This window comes from Hemicordylus capensis, chromosome 8, assembly GCF_027244095.1.
Source record: "Hemicordylus capensis ecotype Gifberg chromosome 8, rHemCap1.1.pri, whole genome shotgun sequence".
Classification (NCBI taxonomy): Eukaryota; Metazoa; Chordata; class Lepidosauria; order Squamata; family Cordylidae; genus Hemicordylus; species Hemicordylus capensis.
The window spans coordinates 14,099,720-14,124,624 of NC_069664.1; the positions used below are offsets into that span (position 1 = coordinate 14,099,720).

The 24,905-nt window shown below is 47.0% G+C and overlaps 1 protein-coding gene across 6 annotated transcripts in view; it reads right to left on the bottom strand.

Moving 5' to 3' along the window:
- Nucleotides 1–505: 505 nt before the first annotated feature.
- LOC128333568 (endogenous retroviral envelope protein HEMO-like) overlaps nucleotides 506–24,905 on the bottom strand; it is a 41,237-nt gene continuing 16,837 nt past the window's right edge. Inside the window, exons 1-4 of one of the 6 annotated variants that reach the window (XM_053269132.1) lie at nucleotides 10,924–11,256; nucleotides 6,019–7,010; nucleotides 4,840–5,043; nucleotides 506–2,998 (exon numbers count right to left, since the gene is read on the bottom strand). In XM_053269132.1, the coding sequence (XP_053125107.1) occupies nucleotides 870–2,546 (1,677 nt within the window). In that variant the 5' untranslated portion in view covers nucleotides 2,547–2,998; nucleotides 4,840–5,043; nucleotides 6,019–7,010; nucleotides 10,924–11,256 and the 3' untranslated portion in view covers nucleotides 506–869. Of the gene's footprint in view, nucleotides 2,999–4,839; nucleotides 5,044–6,018; nucleotides 11,257–13,976; nucleotides 14,074–24,905 lie in introns of those variants that run through there. The other 5 variants (XM_053269129.1, XM_053269133.1, XM_053269130.1 and 2 more) reach the window with 5 other exon arrangements.

Genomic DNA, 24,905 nt, shown 5'->3' on the forward strand with positions numbered 1-24,905 from the left:
TGTGTGTGTTTACTCGTAACCAAGATCCACTGAGTTCAGTGAACTTCCTAAGCATAGGCTTAGGTTGCAAATCTCCAAATTACACAGATTGCCATGCAGACCTCACTGTATCGACAGCACATTTCCTTTGCAATGTCTGGAGTATTTCAAGAGCTCCTCCCACCCCTTTCCACCACTAAAGGAATGTTTCTCAGGATGGGACATTCAACATGGGAAGTTTGAGGAGAAGTGAAGTGCATTATAAACACATCTTTGCTAACTAGCAAAGAGCCATCTTTTAAAAGTGGTGATTCTCTTTATTTAGCAGGTGGGGAGTAAATGGCCCAATCCATGCCCGGCACAGCATCCCTCCAGGAGCTGTTGCTGGTGTCTATCTTATGTTTCTTTCTTCTCTTCTTTTCAGATTGTAAGCCCTTTGGAGACAGGGAGCCATTTTGCTATACCATCCAAATGGTTCTTTTACTGGGTCAGCGAGCCAAAGAACATCACCAGCGGAGAAGTTTAAAAGGCTTTGTTATTTGCTCTGCAGAAGCAAAGGTTCTGGCCAGCTATTGCCTAAATTCCAGAACCCCGAGCATCATTTACAACAGACTTTTATACTTTACAGATCACGTAGGCAAGTAATTACATAATGATTACATTATCTCACTTGTAGGTAAATAATAACAATAGAAATTGCTGAGGAGATTCCGATGATAACGGTTGAGCTACAGAGGAAGTCTCAGAGATAACAGTTGGGGCTAGAGAGGAAATTCCAGAGATAACCTTTAATTAAGTTCTTATCATATAGTGTGTTTTAAGCCTCTCAGTATGAAATTGGTTTTCTGAGTATATCAATTCCACCCTTTTCTTTTGTGGAAGCTAATTCCTTAGCCCCTTCTGGTGCGATGATATCTTACCCGGGGCATAGTTTCCCTCTTTACACATGTCATTGCCCGGGTTACACAGTGTGGGATCCATTGTATACAGCAACAAATGACGATTAAAATACAAATTATAGGCAAGAGGAACAACATTAATTTCTTGACCCACCGTTCCCAATCTGGCATCCAATTTGTTAACCAGTCCCAAATTTCCGAAGGGTCCTGTTGAGAAATACTATGGACTACCGTTAAGGTATCTTTCAAATCCTGAGCCTTCTCTACTATTTGTTTTTCTTTATTCACGTAATAGCAGCATTTCTCTCCAATTAAAGCACAGGCTCCCCCTTGTTGTGCTGCCAAAATGTCCAATGCCTTCCGATTTTGTATAACCATGGATGACAAGGAGCTAACTTCTTCTTGTAAGTCTAGAAGAGTTGTAAGTGTAGCATTAAATCCTGTCTCCATTTCCCTTGAAATATTTATAATCGCTCTTTCCAACTCTGCTACCCCCAGAGCCGGGATTATAACCCTCCAAGCTCTTTGGAAACCTGTATTTCTTTCAACTATTGGGTTGTAAATCGTTCCTCTCTCTTCCCTTTTTATTCGATGAATGAAACTCCCCAGATTAACTACTTTTGATGCATTTAGGTGAGTGTACACATTGATTTGGGGGGTTATATATGATGGTGCGCACCGTCCACTCCATCCAGGGGGTAAGGCTTTGTATACAGCTCGTCCACATACCCAATATACTCCGGGGTCATTTATTATTAAGGTGAGAAAGTTCCCCGACCCTCTTTTGTTACTTGTGGATCCCGCTTGTCGGTCCTGAGGGTTTAACAGCTGGCTGCATTGTAAGGCTAAATCGTATTCCTTAGATTGTGTAAACCAGCCATTTGTTTGCTCACTGTCTCTCTGAAAAGCACCAGCGATACTTCGCCATACATAATATAAGGGCTGGTTCCACCTATATGAAGTATTCTTACACGTTTTGTAATCTGTACTTGTTTTATTTATCAATATGCTTAACCGTTCATGGTAATAAAGTGTATAATTCCAGATACTCTGTGACTCATTAAGCCATCCCCCTTGGGTAAAATTTAAGTAAACCACCGGTGCATTTTTCCCTTGGATAGAAAAATAATTCTCCACATTTAGGTTAGTGCCATCACACTCAGTCCTGTATTGGTTATCCATTGGCCACCATTCTCCGTCCTCTGTAGAGAATTCTAGAGTGTGGGCACAGAGTGGGTAGGGGATAGCCCCTAAGTATTTTCCCGTTCCATTCTCATTTTCTATACATATGGGATGTGGCATCATAGTTTCTACAAAAAATTCAGGTATACCCTTAGAAAGCCAATTTCTTTCCCAATGCCTTGAAAATGTCCATATACGTTTCCCTTTTTCTACTCTGGTAGGTCTCCAAGCCAAATCCGTGTCTGAAACCCAAACCGGAGCCCATCCCATTTTGGGCTTCCGTATCCACCATTCTAATGGCACTGGTCCACTTACTAGGGCAATTTTTTCTTCTGAATATATATCTGCGTGTGTACAGATCCAACAATTTTTCAATGTTGTCACGTTAACGATAGCCTGCAAAATTTTTACATGTGGATGTTTTACTCCCTCCACTAAATAAGTCCTAAAAATGAAAATTATCCCTATTATGGAAAGGACCTTCATCTCTATGTAAATAACATTAAACAAACATTAATTTTTAGCATTCTAGTTCTATGTCCGACTGTGGTTTTCAGGTTTCCTGTGAAGGAAATGAGTTATTAGTGTCTTTGGTTAGCACCAGAGCTCCTTCAAGTGTTCCTTCTTCCTCCAAATCCCAGGGAAATTGTTCACTATCCGGTGGAGTTTTCCGAATGGTCAATTTCAGTCCTGGTCCTTGCTTGATTGTCCACTTCTCTTGCGCTTCTTCGGGTGCCAGTTTTACCCACGTATGGTGTATCCAGGTTTTATTGCCTTGGACTTTAATTGCAGTGTCAGTTGTGAGTAAGCCCAAGAATGGACCGTCCCATCGATTTTCAAGGGGTTCCTTTTTCCACTTTTCGATCAAGACTAGGTCTCCTGGGACAATCTTATGAACTGGGCCCTTCAATGGTTCTGGCTCTATGTCTTTCAGATATCTAGAAAGAGAGATTATAGATGCAGCAATACCTTGTACATGTTTATATACATTCTCCTCCCCCATCTGAGCTAAGTCACAGTCATTCTTGGCTGTCAATATAGGGCAGACCCGACCATACATAACTTCGAATGGACTAAGCCCCGTGCGGCCCCGTGGAGTAATTCTTGAACGAAAGAGGGCGATGGGAAGCGCCTCTGGCCATTTAAGCTGAAGTTCTTGGCACAGTTTGCGCAAATGAGTTTTTAAAATGTTATTACTGGATTCCACAAGAGCTGAACTTTGGGGGTGCCATGGGGTGTGTAAATGCCACTGGATTCCCAGAGCTTTTGCCACCTTTTGAACCACTTCTGCTACAAAGTGTGGTCCCTGATCCGAATCGAGGTGGCGAGGCAAGGAAAACCGGGGGATAATGTCATTTAAAAGGTGTTTCATGACCTCCCGACTTTTGGAAGTGCGGCAGGGGAAACATTCAAGCCAGCCGGAAAAGGTGTCTGCCAGTACTAACAGGTATCGATAGCCATTAGAGCGTGGGAGCTCTGAAAAGTCAATCTGCCAGGCATCTCCCGGGTGCCCACCTCTTCTAAGGTGTCGGGGGGGGGGGGCTTCAGGCCCCTTTTAGGATTGTTATGAGCACAGAGTGAACAAGCCTGACTGATATTGGTGGCTACGGAAGACAACTTGGGGTGATATAAGACACGTTTTAGGAGAGCAGTAAGTTTAGTAGCACCCAGATGAGTTGAGTGGTGTAAATAGTGACACAAGGCACCTAGCAATTGGTAGGGCGGGAAGCGGATGCCAGTTGGCTCTGTCCACCACCCGTCCTGTAATTTCCACTCCAAAGGGTGGTTCTGGATCTGAATGAGATCCTCCTTGGAATAGGTGGGTGCAGGAATGTCTATTGGGGCAGGTATCGCTGGTATTAAGGGGGCCAGTGAGGTGATCGGAAGTTTAGCCGCTTGCTTAGCCATAATATCAGCCTTTCGATTACCCTCTGCCTCCTTGGAATTGCCCGCTTGGTGCCCTTTGCAGTGGATCACAGATACTGCAGTTGGCAAATGAACAGCCTGCAGGAGGCGGTGAATCTGGGGACCATATTTAACAGGGTCTCCCGCAGCGGTTAGGAACCCCCGTTCCTTCCATAGAGCCCCATGAGCGTGGAGTACGTTAAATCCATATTTTGAATCAGTGAAAATATTAGCCCGCCATCCCTTCGCAAGCTCAAGAGCCCTTGTTAAGGCTATAAGTTCAGCAAGTTGAGCACTTGTTCCAGGGGTTAATGGTTGGGCTTCAACTACTTCATCCAACATAACCACAGCATATCCTGCCTTTCTTTTTCCTTGATCCATATAACTGCTGCCATCTACAAAAAATTCAACCTCCGGATGTGAAAGTGGCACGTCTCGGAGATCGGGACGGCTAGAGTACTGTTAATCCATTACCTCCTCGCAACTGTGAGATAAAGGAGCATTGGAGGAAGGCAGAAGGGTAGCTGGGTTGAGGATATTGCAGACTTGTAAGCAAACTTGATCATTTGAAATAAGAGCGGCTTGGTATTTGAGTAGCAGGGCCGTTCACCCAGCAGTCAGGCATGGCGTAGGCCCCATAGGTGAAAGCGCACCCTACACACAGACAAACACAGGCTGTTACAAGCACGGATGCCACACGTGACTCTATAGCAGGCCTGCCCAATGCAGGGGATGTGATACTCCTCTCCTGCCAAGCTTGCCAGCCTTCCTGGGGGTAAGACTCTTGGATTCAAAAGGCAGAGCCCAGCAGCTAAGGGGCAGTGGCAGATCAGTGGGTGAGAACTGGTCACAGTGGGGCTGAATCTAGGCATACCTGGTGGTGGGCACAAAGAAGAGAACCTGGCAGGACAGGGGAAGAGCTTGGCTGTGGCTGGGGGATGGATGCTGCTGACGGGAGTCTTCTGTACAAAAGGCCACTCTGCGTTGGGGAGGACCAGATTTCATCACCCTTCCCCGGCAGGCAGTGGTGCACAACCCCGACCCCCAGGTGGCTCGGTGGTGGGTCCACATAGGTGTTCTGAAATGACATCGGGAAGGGTGGCAGGGACCAGAGGGGGTGGGAGTGAGGGACAGACAGATAGAAGACACAAAAATTCATTCAAGAGGCAACACAAAGGAAATACTCTGTCGAGGCCACACAAACAGAATTTGTTATATCAAGCCTAGAATCATGTGAGTGCCAAAAAAAATGGTGGGTGGGGGTGATGGGCTTTGCAGTCCAACAACATCTGGGTGCCCAGAACTTGGAACCTAGATGCTCTTCCCAGAGCAGCTCCATCCCCAAAGGGGAATCTCTTGCAGTGCTCACACATATCAAGTCTCTCATTCATAAGCAACCCTGGCAGACCCTGCATAGCGATGGGGACAAGTCATGCTTGCTACCACAAGACCAACTCAGTCCTCTCCTGCATGCTCTACATCTGGACGGGATTCCCAGAATGTACATGAAGGAGCACAGCTCAGGATCCAAGACCCTTTGTGGATCATGGAAGGGGAGGGCAGGATTCCTTCTCCCAGTGTCGGGAGCCTGTCACCTCTCCCTGGGCCACAGCGGGCTCCATTTCCTGGGAACCACAGCCCAAAGGGTGGCTAACAGCAAGAGAATGACGCCCCACCCCATAACCCGCAATGTCCTCCCCTGCAGACATGCTCTGGAAACGACAGCAGAGCCCAGAAGAAGCCCAGAAGAGCCCAGCAGGTCTCAAGGAGAAAAGTGCCATACAGAACAGGAGGCACCATTCTCTTCTCTGTTTGCAACAACAGGCGCTGGATATGAAAGGCTGACGAGAGAAAGAGAAAGAAGATTCCAAAGCAGGCAGCACTGAAAGGGAGTCAAAAAGAGGAGGAGTGAAGAGTGAGAAGAGGAAAGGAGCTGGGAAAGAGAAAAGTATGAGGAACCTGCAGGAGGGAGAGGAGAAGGGAGAAGTTCAAATAGTGTCCCCCCCCCCCGCCCACCATTAAAAAAAGAAGGATAAAACACTATTGTACTTACCTGCAAACATAGGCGGGCGGGCGGGCGGGCGGGGCGGGGCGGGGCGGGGGGGCCCTCTTCACCATGGCAGGAGAGAGTTGGGGAGATTTAGGGGAGGGGCCGCAGCAGCCGGGAGGGGGTGTTTGGTGGGGTCCGTCCACCGCTGCTGCCACGCACCCAGAGGGTCCCCACCGGAGGATCGCGCAGCGGGCGGAGGCCTCTGACCACGAGGCACGGCCCTTGGGGAGGAATAGGTGACAGTCTCTCTCCCCAAGGGCGTGCCTTCGGGCGGGGGCGTGGTGGCGATTGAAGGGCCACAGAGCCGGAGGGGAGCGGCGGAATCCCCGAGGAGGAAGGGGCTGGCTCTGCCTTGGGGAGCCTCAGCGCTTGGATAGATAGCGCTGGCGACGGGTCGGGCCTCTGCTGAGCCTCTGGCGGTTGCCAGGATGACGGTAACGGCTTCAGCAGAGGCCGGCCCATCGGGGTCAGGGCGTTCATCCTGGGATGGTTTTTTAAAGAAGTCTGGGGAGGAACCGACTCCCTGGACAAGCCAGAAAGACGGTCCTGCCCCAGAGGGATGAAGTCCCGCCCAGGCTCCCCAAGCTCCAGGTTCCTCCTGGGGATAGGTTGGAGGATTTTAACCGCCGCTGCCACCTCCGGCCTCCTTCTGGGGGGGCTCCCCTCCTCCTTGTGGGGAAGGGGTTTCCCCCCAGAAGGCACGCCCCCACCTGGTACCTTGGGCCCCCGCCGAGCCTCGATCCTCCGTGGGAGGGCTGGTGGGCTGCCCTCCCGTGGGGGCCTCACCTGGGTGCTGGGTGCGTCCCTGGCCAGGTGGGTTTTAGTCCGCCTTTTTTTGGCGGACCTCACCCTTTCCGTTGGTGGCCCAGCCACAGGGGCTGGGTCACCAAGGGAAAGGGTGGACCTGACCAGGGGTGGCAGCAGCAGCTTCCGGACCACCTCCCGGCTGTCCGATGTAATTGCCTTCCTCCCCACTTTCCTCCCCTCCTCTTCTCCTGAAAAGAAGAAAAGAAAAGAAAAGAAAAGAGATGTTATTTTTAAAATTTATTTCACATCTCTATATGCACCCAAAAGTCACATCTCGGGGTGTTTTACACGATGAGGGAGGAAGTCAGTCTGCTTTGGCTGCCCACAACTAGCTAGTCTTGGATCCTTTGACCCAGGGAAAAACCATCCCCAGGGGCCCCGGCACACATCCAGCCAGAGAGTCATGTGGAGTGGGTCCAAAAATCCTTAAGGGACTTCGAGGTAGGTTTGGCTGGTGTGTGAATGCACACACTCTCTTCTGAAGGAGATTGGGGCAGAAGCCCTGTGTGTAAAGCCTCCTCGGAGCTTTTCACACATGCCTCAGGGTATCTGAAGAGCAAACCTGCTTCGCAGCAGATTGGAGGCATTTTAATTCGAGGGATTAGATGGATCACTCACAGAGCCATCAGCACCTCCATCGACACCTTTGGAGAAAGCAGAAGCACCAGAGGTTTTTTTCCAAAAGCTGCTGAACATAGAGGGTTTTTTACCACACACACCCCCACACACACATAACTCGGGCAAAGCCAGAATTTGCAGCCTCCATTTGGGGAGAATCTAAGCCCTGTCTGTCCTGGTCCCTGATAGCCCGCAGGGAGGTTGGATTAAATCCAGCAAATATGTGGACTGTCACTGGCACACTCCAATCAGGATTGGATTCGGGGTGTGTGGGGAGCCCTGTCTGTAAAACCTCCAGCTGGTTTAAATGAGGAGTTAGATCTTGGGGTGAAGGATGAGGATTATTCTCCTTAAGTAACATAGGAAGCTGCCATATACTGAGTCTGAACATTGGTCTATCTTGCTTAGTATTGTCTTCACGGACTGGCACTGGCTTTTCCAAGGTTGCAGGCAGGAATCTTTCTCAGCCCTATCTTGGAGAAGCCAGGGAGGGAACTTGGAACCTTCTGCTCTTCCCTGAGCAGCCCCATCCCATAAGGGGAATATCTTGCAGTGCTCACACTTCTAGTCTCCCATTCATATGCAACCAGGGCGGACCCTGCTTAGCTAAGGGGACAAGTCATGCTTGTTGCCACAAGACCAGCTCTCCTCTCCAACAGTAGCATGTTGGTTAGGCAATGTAGCACAGCTGGGTCATTATCTAAGGGTATAAATTTGCTGTTGAATGGAGAAATGTGATAAGCTCACAACAGAGAGATAGCAGTAAATGTGCTCCATTAGCTTTGGCTACTCAAAGATTTAAGTGTCTAAGATGTAAGTATTTGCACATTGGGTTTCAGTGTTAGCTTTGCTCAAGTACTGCTTTTGCAAAACTGAGCTTCTATTTTAAATTATTATTTTTTAGAGTGTTACCTGTCTTTGGAGAAGTGTTTTTGTGACAGGATTACATGGGATAATATGTAAGTGTACAATGATTATAGTTTTCATAACAGGTTGTTTTGTTTAAGAGTTTATTGATTGTATATTATAGGAACGTAGGAATCTGCCATATAATGAGTCAGACCTTAGGTCCATCTAGCTCAGTACTGTCTATACAGACTGGCAGCGGCTACCCCCAAATTGCAGGCAGGAATCTCTTTCAGCCCTATCTTGGAGATGTTGCCAGGGAGGGAACTTGGAACCTTCTGCTCTTCCCAGAGCAGCCCCATCCCATAAGGGGAATATCTTGCAGTGCTCACACTTCTAGTCTCCCATTCATATGCAACCAGGGCGGACCCTGCTTAGCTAAGGGGACAAGTCATGCTTGCTACCACAAGACCAACTCTCCTCTTAAATCATTTTTAAAATTTCTGTGTTGTTTTGTGTCCTTGTTTGCCCCTGAAGAAGGCTTTGGCAGTTCTGTGTTGGGCTTAAATAAACAAGCTTACAGCACCTTCGGACTTTTGATTGATTGGTTGGTTGGTTGATTTCTATACCACCCTTCCAAAAATGGCTCAGGGCGGTTTACACAGAGGAATAATAAATAAATAAAACAATAGGATGGCTCCCTGTCCCCAAAGGGGCTCACAATCTAAAAGGAAACTTAAGATAGACACCACCAGCAGTCACTGGAGGTACTGTCCTGGGAGTGGATAGGGCCAGTTACTCTCCCCCTGCTAAATAAAGAGAATCACCACCCACCAGATGCCGCTGGAAGCCACAGGTAGGAGTTGAGGGCATGCCCTCTCTCCTGCTGTTACTCCTCTGCAACTGGTACTCAGAGGTATCCTGCCTTTGAGGCTGGAGGTGGCCTCTAAACCTCCATAAAGTTATCCAAGCCCCTCTTCAAGCCATCCAGTTTGTTGGCTGTCACCACATCTTGGGGCAGAGAATTCCACAAGTTGATTGTGCATTATATGAAAAAGTACCTCCGTTTGCTGGTCCTAAATTTCCTGGCAGTTTCATGGGACGACTCCTGGTTCTAGTGTTATGTGAGAGGGAGAAGAATTTCTCTCTATCCACTTTCTCCACACCATGCATGATTTTATAGACCTCTATCGCGTCTCCCCGCAGTCGTATTTTTTTCTAAACCAAATAGCCCCAGGGGGCATCAGAAAACGGTTCACACTGAAATCAGGACACACTTGGGAAGGTGCTCTCATTTAGCCTTTACTAGCTGGCCCCATAAAACAGGATAAGGATGATGAAAGGCAATAAACCTCCCCCTGCCCCCCTCCCGCCAACGGTTATGGGACACAATTGGTGACATTGCACAACTTCCTTATTGATCGTGTGGCATGCCTGTTAAGGCATTGGCCTTAGGGTCTAATTTCCCAGCTTTGTGGGGCTTGATCCCAAAGGAGATAGTCTTAATTCTGGACTTAAATTTTCATAGTCCCCCCCAGCCCCCCAATCATCAAATGTCCATGATTAGTGAAAATGAAATTTATTGTTACTGTTGGCAATGCAATCCTCTCTTTTGTGCTGATTCTAATGAAACAGTGAATCTATTATATATTTTGTAGAAGGGGTGGGTGGGTTGGTTTGTGTAAAATAAAGTCATACTTCCCACGGACCTTCAGATACCAAATTCTGCATACACAATCTTGCCACTGAAAGCACAGTAGATGATGAATGCACAATTTTTTACACCAGAATATGCTTGGGGGCGGGGGAATTAAGAAACTATTCTAAACATCATACTTACAGGTTGCCTACAATTTTTGCATTAAAAATCCTGCCACTGAAATTAGCTGAATAAGGTAAGCTACTTTTTACACTGGGATCGACTTGGGGAATGGTTTCTATAATTGCTTTTGCATTGTGCAGAAGGAATTCTGAATATCATCCTTCCCAATATCACCTGCAGAGACCAAATTTTGCATCCTTCCACTTAATTTAGCTGCATGCACTACTCTTTGCTTCTGTTAGAGTACTATGTAGCCTTCCATTCCATTATATCACCATGAGGTTTATAAAGGCAATGTAAAAGACCTGTTTTCTGGTTCACCACCTCCCTGGTAGGAGTGTGCTACTTCCATCTCAGCTACCATAGGTGGTTGCACGGCAGTTGCAGGAGTCACTAGAAACGTGAGCCTGCTTGCAACGGCCTAGGCGGACTTTGGTGACTTGGGGAGTCGGCCCCTCTCACCACCCTCACCCGAAACCAGCATCATCCTTACCTCCCTCCTCTCTGCTCCTAGCCCTGCCAGACACCCTCCTGGACATCCTTTCCCTTCAACTAGGCCCTATTTAAAAGAAACCAACTAAACACCCAAAGCACAAAAGATCAACCAAGACGGAACCTAAAATGACACCAAAAGCACTGAAATTAGACCAAACCCCGAAAGCATTTTAAAAACCAGTTAAAACTCCCAACCTAAAACTACACAAAAACAAAAAGGTCAACACTTTCCAAACTCTAAACCTAAAAGAACCAAACTATCCAAGTGATCAGCTTAAAATTACAAAATGAGGTGTGTGTGTGTGTCTCACCAATCCGACCTGACTAGGCAGTCCACAGCAAGGAAGGTAATTCAATTAGGGTAATTAAAAAAAAAAAGCAGGCACAGCAAGGCAATCCCACTAGGGTAGGATAATCCAAAGAAAAAAGGGACACGGCAAGGTAATCCAGAGGGGTCCACAGAAGCAGCAGGGGTCGGGGGGTGGGGGTGGCAGCAGCTCCACCAGAGCAGAAAGCAGGGTCCACAGCAAAAGCAGCAAGTAAGGCACAGTGACAGCAGCAGCCGGGCAACAAAGCCAGCAACACAGCCAGAGCTCTTCCTCGGAAGCCAGAGGAAGAGGAAAGGCAGGCAGGCACTGCCTGGCTTTAAATACATTTTGAAATTCCCTCCTTTTTGCTCCCTCATCCCTCGCTCCCCATCAGCCAATGGGGGCAGAGTTCCCTGAGTACTCTCTGATTTTGAATGACAACACGCCAACCAGGAGAAAGGAGATCACTAGCCAATCAGAAGACAGTGGCAGAAAAGCAAGAGCAAGGGCAGGATTCTTGTAAATACGCCCCACAAAATGGCAGCTGCCACGTTCGAACCTTCCAGCTGGACTGAACCGGTTCAATTCAGACTGGGCTAGTCCAGCTGAAACTCAAACTGGTTGAACTGGGCCAGTTCGAGTCGAACCCAGTTTGAAGCAAACCATTTCTGCACACCTCTGCTCTGCAGGCAGGGAAGAGCTCTGCGGGCAAGGGAATGTCTCCAGGGGTCTAGAGCACCAGCAGCAACAGAGCAAGGCTGGTGCAGCACCAATGCAGCAAGGAAGGCACTCTCTTCTTCTGGAAGCCAGAGGCAGAGTAAAGCCAGGCAGGCACTGCCTGGCTTTAAAGACACTCTGAAATTCCCTCCTCTTTGCTTCCCCTCTCTTGTCCCTCCCCGCTAGCCACTGGGGCAGAGTTGCCCTGACAACACAAAGATTTGAGAGACCACAAGCCAGCCAGGATTTAGGAGATTGCTAGCCAACCGAAAGCAGTGGCAGAAAACCAATGAGCAACTGAGGAAAAACTGTGAACAGAGCGGAGAAAATGGTGGCTGCCTGGCCGTTCGAGCCATCGTACTGGTTCGAATTGAACTAGACTCTGTTCAGTTCATCCTCGAACTGGCACCCCCCTTTTGGGGGATGGGTTGGTTTGAGTTTGAAGCGGACAAACTGCCCTGGTTCGACTAGAATGCGGATCAAACAGAACCAGTTCTGCACCCACCCACCCCATGTCCTGGTTGCCACCCTGGAAGCCTAATATTGTCTTCAGTCGGATTAGAAATTTGTCCAACTGGCTTGTCAAACATGAGCCTTCTCTTCTGGTGAAACACTAATCCGTTTACATTTTTGATTCTGTTCCTCCCCAGGGGCACTTGACCCACAAACTCAAGAAATTGACCAACCCCACCAGAAGGCTTATACTTGGTTCCATTATACAACAGCAACATTTATATAACGCTTTTCAACAAAAGGTTCCAAAGCAGTTTACACAGAGAAATAATAAATAAATAAGATGGATCCCTGTCCCCAAAGGGCTCCCAATCTAAAAAGACACATAAGACAGACACCAGCAACAGTCACTGGAGGTCCTGTGCTGGGGATGGATAGGGCCAGTTACTCTCTCCCTGCTCAATAAAGAGAATCACCATGTTAGAAAGGTGCCTCTTTGCCTAGTTTGCAGCGGTAGCCACATGCAATTCTGAATCTGTCATTTATTGTATCAAGTACCCCTGTCCTTTGCATTATGAAGGGAAAACAATGAAGGAAAAACAACCAGAACTTAAAAAGAGAGAGCTGGTGAACATTTGCCTAACGACAAACATACACACTCGAACACACGCACACACACACACACACCCCACCCCAGTTAAATGTTGGCTGCAACACCAACATTCCATGTCAGGTTTTTCTATGAGGCTTTACAACATAAACCTTCCTGCCAGACAAGCTCCTTCTAAGAGGCCAGATGGACCTTGAGACTATTTGCTGCTCCTAGAGGTCTCCATGAATATTCTCTTGTTACCATAATTATATTAGTTGGTTCATCGCAGGGAGGAGAGCTGGTCTTGTGGTAGCAAGCATGACTTGTCCCCTTTGCTAAGCAGAGCTTGACCTGGTTTGCATTTGAATGGGAGACTACATGTGTGAGCACTGTAAGATATTCCCTGTAGGGGATGGGGCTGCACCTGTACCTGCATGCTTGCATGTAGAAGGTCCCAGGTTTCTTCCCTGGCATCTCCAGATAGGGCTGAGGGAGAATCCTGCCTGCAGCCTAGGAGAAGTCACTGCCAGTCTGTGAGACGATACTAAGCTAGATGGACCAATGGTCTGACTCAATCAATCAATCAACTTTATTACGGTCAAAGACCAGCATAGTGGTCTAACTCGGATGTGTGCTGGCGCCCTTGCTGTTTAACCTTTTAGTTAATGATATGGTGACCCATCTAGATAGCTGCGATTTCCATCCTCCCAAGCTAGCTGGAAGAAGTATCTCAGTGTTGCTGTATGCGGACGATGCGGCCATTCTGGCCAGAACCCCAGTTGCTCTAAGGAGGGCCTTGGGGGCATTGGCTGTTTATTGTAAGAGAGAACGGCTGAGTATTAACTACCAGAAAACAAAGGTGCTCTCCTTTGCTAGGAGACCCAAGAGACGGGTATGGAAAATCGATGGACAAAGGATAGAGCAGGTCCAAAATTGTGTATACTTGGAGGGTAGCTGTTCACTCATCGGGATCAAGACGAGCCCATGCCTCTCATGTGGCCCAGGCTGCCCAAAACAGCGCCCGAGCTATTTTGCGGTTCTATAGAACCAGGGGAGGGTTTTTTATCCCAGCAGCCTTAAAACTTTTTCAAGCGAAATCATTGACACAGTTATTGTATGGTGCCCAATTGGGTCCTTACCCAGATCTGTCCCCCTTAGAAGTGGTGCAGTCTAAGTTCTTAAGAGCAATATTTCAGACACCCAAGTGCACCTCGAATGCGAGGCTCAGATTGGAGGCGGGCCTCATCAAAGCTGAGGCCAGATGTTGGCAAATGGCGCTGTTTTACTGGCTGAGAGTTCCTACCTGCCATGATGAAAGGGTCTGCTGGAGCCAAAACGCTGATCGACTCTGATCAAGCAAAAATGCTAAAAGCCACGACAGTGATCTGTGACCACTCCCCTTAACTTCTGTTAAGGAATGGAGCCTTGGGTGCCGATGATGCAAAATGTTTTACTGCTGTTCCTATGGTAACCTTTCAGGTTGTTGGCAGTATGTGATGATGAAATATGATGGCATAGTGGGAAGAGAGGGAGCAGACCACTGGCTGCCACTCAGACCAGGGTTGGACCAGAGATGGATGTTGGTCTACAGTATTCCTAGTTCTCCTTCCTCTTCTCCACTGGTTTGCATGGATTAGCATATATTATGTAATATATTATTCCAGATATGAACCGTGTGGGAGGAGACTTGCATGAGTGTTTGGTTGCTTTGTTTTATTTTATTTTGATTTCTATACCGCCCTTCCAAAAATGGCTCAGGGAAATAATAAAGAGAACACAGAGAAATAATAAATAAGATGGATCCCTGTCCCCAAAGGGCTCACAATCTAAAAAGAAACATAAGCATAACACCAGCAACATAACACAAACATAACACCAGCAACAGTCACTGGAGGTACTGTGCTTGGTTTGGATAGGGCCAGTTACTCTCCCCCTGCTAAATAAAAGAGAATCACCACATTAAAAGATGCCTCTTTGCCAAGTTAGCATAATATAATTAATTCACTTACATTATGCATTTGTGTTGTATTAATGATTTGAAATAAAGAAAAGGTTTTTTTGAAAATGAGTGAGTTGCAATGAGCATCTGAGTTTTCTTGAACTAGCTTGTTGGAGCTTGGGTGAAAGCAAAGGAGATGGCCTCTTGTCACCTGCTGATCTTCAAGGCTTTGAATGAAGTGCCTTCGGAGAGACCTCGAGCAAGTTTGTTCCCCCAGTGAAGACAAAGGCTCCAAGTGAAGGTGCCAAACCAATACTGCAGCTTTGGGACTTCTTGCCTCCTCTCACCCTTCTCCAATACGTCGGAAACTGAAGAAAAAGGAGAAATCCCCTCAGTGGAAAATGCTTCTGAGGTTAGAGGCAACTCATTGGAGAAGACATCAGTCCCTCACCCTGGTTATCCCATCAAGCACACAGGTCACACAGCCCAACCAAGTGTGAGGGCACCAAGAGAAGATCAAACTGTTGGGGGCTGTAATTTTTGCTCCCAGCAGTAAGCAGCAGAGCACTAAGGAAGGCACCCACTCCAGTTACAGGGTAGTTTGCAGAGTTTAGTTGTTGCAGCTATTTAGAGACAACACATGGAGATTCTTGTAGAATAAATACTAAGTATTTATTGGTGAAGAACATTTAGGATTGATTGATTAAGTGCTGCCAAGTTGATGTCGACTCTTAGCGACCACATAGATAGATTCTCTCCAGGGTGATCAGCCTTCAACTTGGCCTTTAAGGTCTCTCAGTGGTGCATCTATTGCTGTTGTAATCGAATCCATCCACCTTGCTGCTGGTTGACCTCTTCTTCTCTTTCCTTCCACTTTTCCCAGCATTATGGACTTCTCAAGGGATCTGGGTCTTTGCATCACGTGTCCAAAGTATGATAGTTTGAGCCTGGTCATTTGTGCCTTGAGTGAAAATTCTGGATTGATTTCATTTATGATCCATTGGTTTGTTTTCCGGGCTGTCCATGGTATCCTCAAAAGTCTTCTCCAGCACCAAAGTTCAAAAGCATCAATGCCTTTTCTATCTTGCGTCTCCAAAGTCCAGCTTTCGCATCCATATCCTAATCTATAGAACTACATAATGAATAGGTAGGGAGATGGAGAGATCTTTCCATCTGCCCTCTAAGAGGAAAGGAAGGGCACAGGAAATACCTGTAGAGTTGTATCAGGGGTCATAGAGTAGGGGCAGGTAGAACAGTTAGGGAGAGCCATACTCACTATCTCTACTCCCAATACCCCTAGGGGTCATTAGGATAGTTGGTGCAAAAGGTCGATGGACTGGAAGTCCATCTCCAACATAAACACCATCCGACAACCCCAAGACCGAAAAAGACAACCTCAAACACCCCACACCCCTTCCCGCTCTGGCCCTTCACCTTTCCCAGGCGTCCTGGTGGTGCCTCCAAGTGTCCCTGAGAGGCAACTTTCATCTCTCCCTGTATGTCCTCCTATGCTGCAGTACAGATCAGGGCACCTCTGCCATTTCAAATGGCATGGAGGGGAGAATTTTGGCAGGCCCTGCTTCACCCCTCAAAGTCCTGTGGTGATAGGGGAAGCTGGCATTGTCTCTCCCTCTCCCTCACTTGCAATGATCAATGTGTTCTTCCTTTCCTGACCAGTAGTGGATGGGAAAGGACTCCTGGGCTGCTGACACATGGAAAGGGGATTTTGGCCAGCTAATTTGCCTGCCCCAGTGGGAGAAGCCCTGCCTAAACCCGCCTTTCTTTCTCTGCAGCTGCTCAGACCTCAGGAGTTTAGCTCCCAGGAGAGGGCCAGGAAATGCCATGTAGTGGTGCTGGACCCTGGCTCCGAGAAGCCCACCCTTTTCAATCCAGCATAGTATCCCTCAGGTGGCTGTTGCATCTTAGATTATGAGACCCTTAGGCACAGTGAACCAGCTCTTTTTTCTTTTCTTTTTTCTTTTTTGGCTATATAAACTGTTGTGTGACCTTTTTTCTGGTTGAAAAGAGGCATCTAAATATTCATAATCATAATAACCAGGGGTCACATGATAGCAGATGGCACCTAGTATTCTAGTTCTGTCACTGTGCTATCAGCCACCTATAAGTCTGATGTTATTGTTGTGAATTGTTTTGGGAACTATTATGGTGGGAATGATCATATGAACAAATCAATCCAGAATTTCCACTCAAGGCACAAAGGACCAGGCTCAAACTATCATACTTTGGACACATTACGGGAAGACCCAGCTCCCTTGAGAAGTCCATAATACTGGGGAAAGTGGAAGGAAAGAGAAGAAAAGGACAACCAGTAGCAAGATGGATGGACTTGATTACGACAGCAATAGATGCACCACTGAGAGACCTGAAAGGCCAAGCTGAAGACGGATCATCCTGGAGATAATCTATCTATGTGGTCGCTAAGAGTTGACACTGATTGACTGAGTGCCTTCAAGTTGATCACTCAATGGTGGGAAAGCAATATGTAAATTTTGTAAAATGAAATAAAATGTCCCGAGGAGTGGGGTGGATAGCATTTCACCCCATTTTTGCCAGTAGTATGACATCAATATTTGGCTTCTGCTACTGTAGGCATGCAGAAGACACCCAGAAGTGTCGGCCAAGTTGGTTGCCATGGAAACAATGGAAGAAGCCAACTGGGTCCTTGTCTGTTTACACATGCAATAGAATGTAGTATAGAATCCCAAGCTGGTAGGATTGATTGTAGCATCTTAGACTGCAAGTGGATCAACATTTGAATGTTCCTGTGCATAAAGGCGGCGGGTGAGATAATCAAATAAATAGGAAATATATTTGCAGGGAGAATACTGGGATAAAATCTTCCTCCTGTTAGAACCTTATGTGTTTTGAACTTCCAGGATTTATTTATTTATTTTTAATGTGGAGGAAATATTCTATAATGGCACCCCTGTCTGCACCCTGAAGTGCAGCCCTCTCTACCATCACAGAATGCTGCTACTGCATTCTGCTGCATATGCAGGTCAAGTCGAATGGAGAAGCCAGGAGGTACTTTGTTAGGAAATACTGTAATCCCTCCACATCTGCTGAGATCCCCAGTGTCCTAGATGGAAGTGTCTTATTCACTCACCCAGACATCTCCAGAAAATTGCAACAATCAATTTCCATTGAGTAAGAGGCAGAATCTCCCTGTTGGGGATAGATATGGTTGTTTTTGTGTGATGCATACAAAAATCTGCATTCACAAATGTATGCTGTTCCACTTTATTGACCGTTGCTGGTGATTTCACATCTCACCTTTTAATTAGGGGTGATATTTGATGCTGTAATGTTTAAACTGACTTTAACATCTCTTACTTTGGACTTCACAGGAAAGTCCTCTTTCACACAGCAAGAATACAGACCGACTGGAGCTGTGATTTGCCTACGTAATATCAGATGTGAATGAGAATTGCTATTTAGGCCACAAGTCATGTTTGCGTTCGCCAATAACTCTTCTTTATCTGCCCAAACATGGTCCAGCACAGCTGTTATCTGCAGGACTTTGGGACAATCTATTTTTAGATGTATTGCGCTTGCTGCCATGAGCCATGTAATGGTGGCTTTGTCTTGTGGTGAAGGGAAAAAAGGGATTAGCAGCAAATCATACTTAAGGTAGCATTTCTGTCGAAAATGGGCTCAGGGGATCAGAGAAAACAATCCATTCTGCAAGTCTCTCAGTCAGCAGTTTAAGCTATGTGAGGGGTCAGCAATGTGGGAAACAGGCCTGCCTAGTCACTAGCTGGGTGACTCTGGGCCAGTCACTTCTCTCTCAGCCTAACCTACTTCACAGAGTTGTTGTATGTAGTACACCGCTATGGGCTTCTTCGAGGAAGAGCAGGATATAAAATGTAATAAAAATAAATAAATAAAGCTCCATATGGGACAGATTAGGAAACTCCATGAAAAGTGGGACCAGTGCTTTGACTAGAACGACTCCTCTTTTGAGAGTCTCCAGACTACACAGATCTTCCGGAAGCTTCCGGAAAACTGAGGACAAGTGGAAGACGAGGGATGGTCCATTCCTCTTGTGCAGCGTAAACAAGCAATGCCAACCTGAACTGTGCATGTTGAGCATTTGGTTTGAGGAGCCAGAATCCTTTAGATACCTATTGGTTAAGACAGTCTTTGGATTTTAAAAATATGTGTAGTTTTTTAAAAATTATAGGCCTGTTTCCAACCTCCCGTGGCTGGGCAAGGTAATTGAGAGGGTGGTGGCCTCTCAGCTCCAGGCGGTCTTGGAGGAAACTGATTATCTAGACCCATTTCAAACTGGTTTTCAGGCAGGCTACAGGGTGGAGACTGCCTTGGTTGGCCTGATGGATGATCTTCAATTGGCAATTGACAGAGGAAGTGTGACTCTGTTGGTCCTTTCGGTTCTCTCGGCGGCTTTCAATACTATTGACCACAGTATCCTTCTGGAACGTCTGAGAGTGTTGGGGGTGGGAGGCACTGTTTTACAGTGGTTCCGCTCCTACCTCTCAGATAGATTCCAGATGGTGTCGATTGGAGACTATTGCTCTTCGAGATCTGAGCTTAAGTATGGTGTCCCTCAAGGCTCCGTACTTTCTCCAATGCTTTTTAACATCTACATGAAACTGCTGGGAGAGATCATCAGGGGATTTGGAGCTGGGTATTACCAGTACGCTGATGACACCCAGATCTACTTCTCCATGCCAACTTCTTCAGGAGCTGGCATATCCTCTCTAAATGCCTGCCTGGAAGCAGTAATGGCTGGATGAGGGAGAATAAACTGAAGCTGAATCCAGATAAGACGGAGGTACTTATTGTGCGGGGTCAGAACTCCAGAGACGATTTTGATCTCCCTGTTCTAGATGGGGTCACACTTCCCCAAAAGGAACAAGTTCGCAGTCTGGGAGTACTTCTGGATTCACACCTCTCCCTGGTTTCTCAGGTTGAGGCGGTGGCCAGGGGTGCTTTCTATCAGCTTCGGCTGATACACCAGCTGCGCCCGTTTCTCAAGATCAACGACCTCAAAACTTTGGTACATCTGTTGGTAACCTCCAGACTGGACTTTTGTAGTGCACTCTACGTGAGGCTGCCTTTGTATGTAGTCTGGAAACTTCAGTTGGTTCAGAATGCGGCAGCCAGGTTGGTCTCTGGGTCATCTCGGAGAGGCCATGTTACTCCTTTAATGATGGAGTTACACTGGCTGCCAATAGGTTTCCGGACAAAATACAAAGTGCTAGTTATTACAAAGCCCTCAACAGCTTAGGCCCTGGGTATCTAAGAGAGCGTCTTCTTCATTACAAGCCTCACCGCCCATTAAGGTCATCTGAGGAGATCCATCTCCAGTTACCGCCCACTTGTTTGGTGGCTACACAGAGGCGGGCCTTCTTGGTCACTGCCCCGAGATTGTGGAATGCGCTCCCTGCTGAGATACGATCCTCCCCATCTCTGGCAATTTTCAAAAAACACCTGAAAACCCATCTCTTCACCCAAGCTTACTCAGCATCCTAAATTGGGGGTGGGTGGGTTGCTACAATGAACACAAATACCCTTATTGTTCCAATACAAACCCCAGCTCCTCATATAGATTTCAATCCAACGGTCCCGCAGGAAAAGCAAGAGATCCCCTCCCTAGAAACAGGCCAAGAAACATTGACCCAGGTCATTTCCAGGGGCAAAGAGGCCCCATCCACTCAATGAAGGGAGGCTGACCAGCACGGGCTTGTTCTGGTATCCTGGAACGTAGGGGGCTGGGAAGCTAGATCCAAGGACCCTTCATGTTTGAGTTTTCTGGACAGTTTTGACATCATATTGATGCAAGAAACCTGGGCACTCTCTGACCCGGTACTTAACGGCTTTTACATATTTTCTTTACCGGCTGCCAAGAGCAAGAAAAAGGGCAGACCCAGCGGAGGACTCGGGACTTTTATTTCAACCAAGCTATGGGCCTCAGCAAAATGGGTTTCTTCTTTGGATAACATAGCACTGACTGTGGAAGTTGCTCATAATCAGACTGTAGTGCTGATAGTCAATGTATATCTCCCACCGAAAGGTAGGGCCCAGGAAATTAAGGACACTTGGGGAAAGTTGGAAGGGTACATCCTTGCCCTTACAGAGGAATCTCCCAATGCAAGTATAATTTTGGGAGGTGACTTTAACGCAAGAATGGGCCCCAGTGATGAATTTCTTTATGCACGATATAAGAGAAGTCCCCCTATTTGGGAAGAGTACGTGCTCCCGTACCCGCGCCTCTCTAAGGATAACGTCTCAAATCTGAGCGGATATTGTTTGGCTCAAATGACCTATGGCTTAGACTTATTCGTTTTAAACGGCTCAGTAGATAATGACCATCCGGCAGAGTTGACATTCTGGGCAGGGAGGAGAGCGAGTGCCATTGACTATTTTATTATCTCGAGGTGCCTGGCCCAGTACTCCCCTAGTCTGGAGGTGGTCCCACAAGTGGAAAGTGATCACCATCCAGTTACTCTGCTCCTGCAAAACCTGCCGGGCCTCAAACAGCTGGAGTCAGTCCCTGCTATGAAGATAAAGGAAAACTGCTGTCGTACCAGATGGTCTCAGTCTTTGGCTCAGACAATCTCCACTCTTCTTCAGTCGCAACATTTACAGAAGTTGAGCCAAGATATGCTTGATCCCTTGGACCCGGTTCAAACTATACAAGTTTATAACTCCATTACCTTGGAACTGCAGAAACATCTCATTTATAAACAGCGCGAATCCCCCAAAGTTCAATGGAGACCTTCTAAACCATGGTTTGACCAAGAGTGTGTGGAGTGCAGACACCATCTTTTAGAAAGATACCAATCCTATAAGCTAGATCCTATTGCAACATCAGCCCAAGAACTATTGCTCCAGAAAAAGCAATATAAACAGCTGATTAAACAGAAAAAGCGAATCTATATGAAATCTTCCTGGGATCTGTTATTGCACTCAATTCAATCAAGACAGCAGTCCCTTTTCTGGCGAGCTGTGGCAGGGATTCCCCTCGGAAGACATCTAACGCCTGATGCTCACATACATCCAGAGCTCTGGGAGAGGCATTTTCGAAAATTGTTCTGGGAGGAAGGGACCCTTTCAGGCCCCTTCATTTTCAATGAGGAGCCACTACCAGACTGGCCGCCCGTTTCTATAGCAGAAGTCTCTGACTTAATACATCAATTGAAGCCTGGCAAGGCCCCTGGCGCGGACTTGGCCCAGCCAGAGCTGTTCTTGTCTAATATAGACTGGTGGGCGCCGGTGCTTGCATCGTTGTTTACTGCTATTGATAGCTCAGGGTGTATACCGAAAGACTGGGGTCTGGCCATCATTGTACCAATCTACAAGAAGGGGTGCAGAAGCGACCCAGGCAACTATCGGCCGATTAGTCTTCTGAGTACAGTTAGTAAGCTTTATGCTAAACATCTCTATGGGAAGCTGAGGGACTGGATGGCTCAGGACAACATTCTCGCAGATGAGCAAGCGGGGTTTAGAGAAGGGAGGTCTACTGTAGACCACTGTTTTGTTCTGCATCATCTAGCACAGAAATACGCTCAGTCCTTGCATGTTGCCTTTGTCGATCTTAGGTTCGCTTTTGATTCAATCCCTCGGGACAGGCTCTGGGATAAACTGAGAGTTTCCTCTATTGATCGGCGACTCTTAGCCCTAATTAGAGCTTTACACGCATCACCAAGCATGAGGATTAGGTACAACCCGCAAGGAGGATTAACTAGAGCTATTCCAATTGGAAAGGGGGTCCGGCAAGGATGCGTGCTGGTGCCCCTGCTGTTTAATTTATACATCAATGATATGGTGACCCAGCTAGATAGTTGTGAATTCCATCCTCCGAAGCTAGCTGGAAGAAGTATCTCAGTGCTACTGTATGCAGATGATGCGGCCATTTTGGCTAGAACCGCAGTTGGGCTTAGGAGGGCCTTAGGGGCACTGGCAGTCTACTGTAAGACTGAACGGCTGAGTATCAACTACCAGAAAACAAAGGTGCTCTCCTTTGCTAGGAGACCCAAGAGACGGGTCTGGAAAATTGATGGACAAAGGATAGAGCAGGTCCAAAACTTTGTATATTTGGGGGTAGCTGTTCACTCATCTGGTTCAAGACGAGCCCATGCCTTGCACGTGGCCCAGGCCGCTCAAAACAGCGCCCGAGCTATTCTGCAGTTCTATAGATCCAGGGGTGGGCATCTTATCCCCGCTGCCATAACACTTTTTCAGGCGAAACCACTGGCACAGTTATTATACGGTGCCCAACTGGGTCCCTATACAGATCTGTTCCCCTTAGAAGTGGTGCAGTCCAAATTTCTGAGAGCATTATTTCAAACCCCTAAATGCACCTCCAATGTGAGGCTCAGACTGGAGGCGGGCCTCGTTAGAGTTGAGGCCAGATGTTGGCAAATGGCACTGTTTTATTGGCTGAGAGTCCATTCCTCAGAGATAGGGCTGAGCCGCCTAGTCTTAGCGGACTCATACCAGTCGACTTGGAAGCGTTCACTGAACCAAAAGATGACTTCTTTGGGCCTCGATCAGTCCGCCCTGCTCACGCAAAGTTTGGAGACAGCTAGGAAGTCCATCAAACAGAGAATTGAGGATATTGAGAGACAGACAGACATGGCAAGGGTACCTGATTTTCAGTGCCAAGAATCAGTTAGGTATTGCTTGGCCCCAGCACCCTATCTTACTGCCCTGGAGGTGCCCCCTCTTAGAAAAGCTTTCACCTTGGCAAGATGTAATGCCTTGCCTTCAGCCCTTTTAGAGGGACGATACAGAGGGATCCCCTATGGGGAGAGGCTTTGCCCATGCGGCGAGGGTCAAGTTGAAACAGTTACCCATGTACTATTGGAATGCCTGCTCTACAGAGACCTGCGCCGGGATTTCATTCACCCTCTGACAGTCAAATTCCCAGGTCTCGATCTACCTCAGATGACTGCCAGGCTCCTGGAAGGAAGTAATTCCTCTTCCACTAGACAGGTAGCCAAATTTTGCAGTGCAGCCCTTCGCTTTCGGAAGAGCCTAAAAATGGACAAATAAACGACACAATGCCAGAGCAATTTGTACTCATATCTCGGCTAGTTGTAGCTGGGCATGTGGGGATAGGTATTGCCAGCTTTAAAGTAGCTAATTCAATGCTAACACTTTATAGAGCCCCTGAATTGTATATCTCCTCCCAGATTGGGAGCTGAGCTGTGTTTGGAGTTGTAATTGTTCAATAAGCAGGAATAAGCTGCCCTTTTATTTTATTCTATCTCACTAGTATTTTACTAGCATTTTCAGTGACTCTGTGCTGAGCAGGACCCCATAGAATGCTGATTATCCCCTCTTTTAAATTTGTTCTGATTTTATACTGCTTTTTGACTGAAACAAAGTGTTTGGCTGAGTCCTTTTTAGCTTACATGCATTTTATCTATTCTGTTTGTGTTTTATATCATGTTTTAAAATTTTGTATTTTTAGATTCCCTCCCCCTCAGTCTTAATGCTACATCAATTTTAATCTCCGTAATACTGCAACACTTTCCTTATATTGCATTTACTGTATAGTATTACTGTTTTACAACTTGTGCTGGTCAACGACCATAATAAAGATTATTATTATTATTAAATAGTTAGTTATATTGTTTTTAATTTGTTTTAGCTCTTTACTGTTTTAGTGGTTTCTTTTAACTGTAAACCACCCTGACCCATTCTGGAAGGGTGGTATATAAATCAAAATAAATAAATAAATAAATATTCCCATTAAAAATAAATAAAAGGTCCATGAACCCCCACCCCACCCCCCAGACTGAACCGGAGAGGGGTTCAAGGGGGTGCCGGACTGAACTGGCCCGGTCAGGTTCAAGTCCGGTCCGGACTCTAACCAATCCCTCGCCAGGGCATCCTAGGTCATGCTGAGACAGACCCTGCCCCCAGGATCCTTTGCCCTCCCTCATCTGCAGATCTCCTTCTAGAGAGTCATCATGTTCTCTTCCCTATTTCAAGTAAAAGAGTAGTGGCACCCAGCCCCTCCTCTCAAAATAGTCCTTGTGTGGGACTATGTTGGGGCAAAGATCTTGAGTGGGTGTGTGTGCATGTGCGCCCCTTGGCTGTCAGAAGAGGCACTGGCATGGCATTTAAAGGGATTTAAATGTGCTTTCCATTCCATGGGTGAGTGGAGCTCTTTGGAAATGCATGATCGTGCTCGGCCTACTTCTTTAGAGATTGTGGCCAGTCGTGGCCACTGCTAACGTGGAGACACTTTGCCCAGTCTGGTTGTGGAGCTTGCTGGGACAGGCCTTGGCAGCCGGG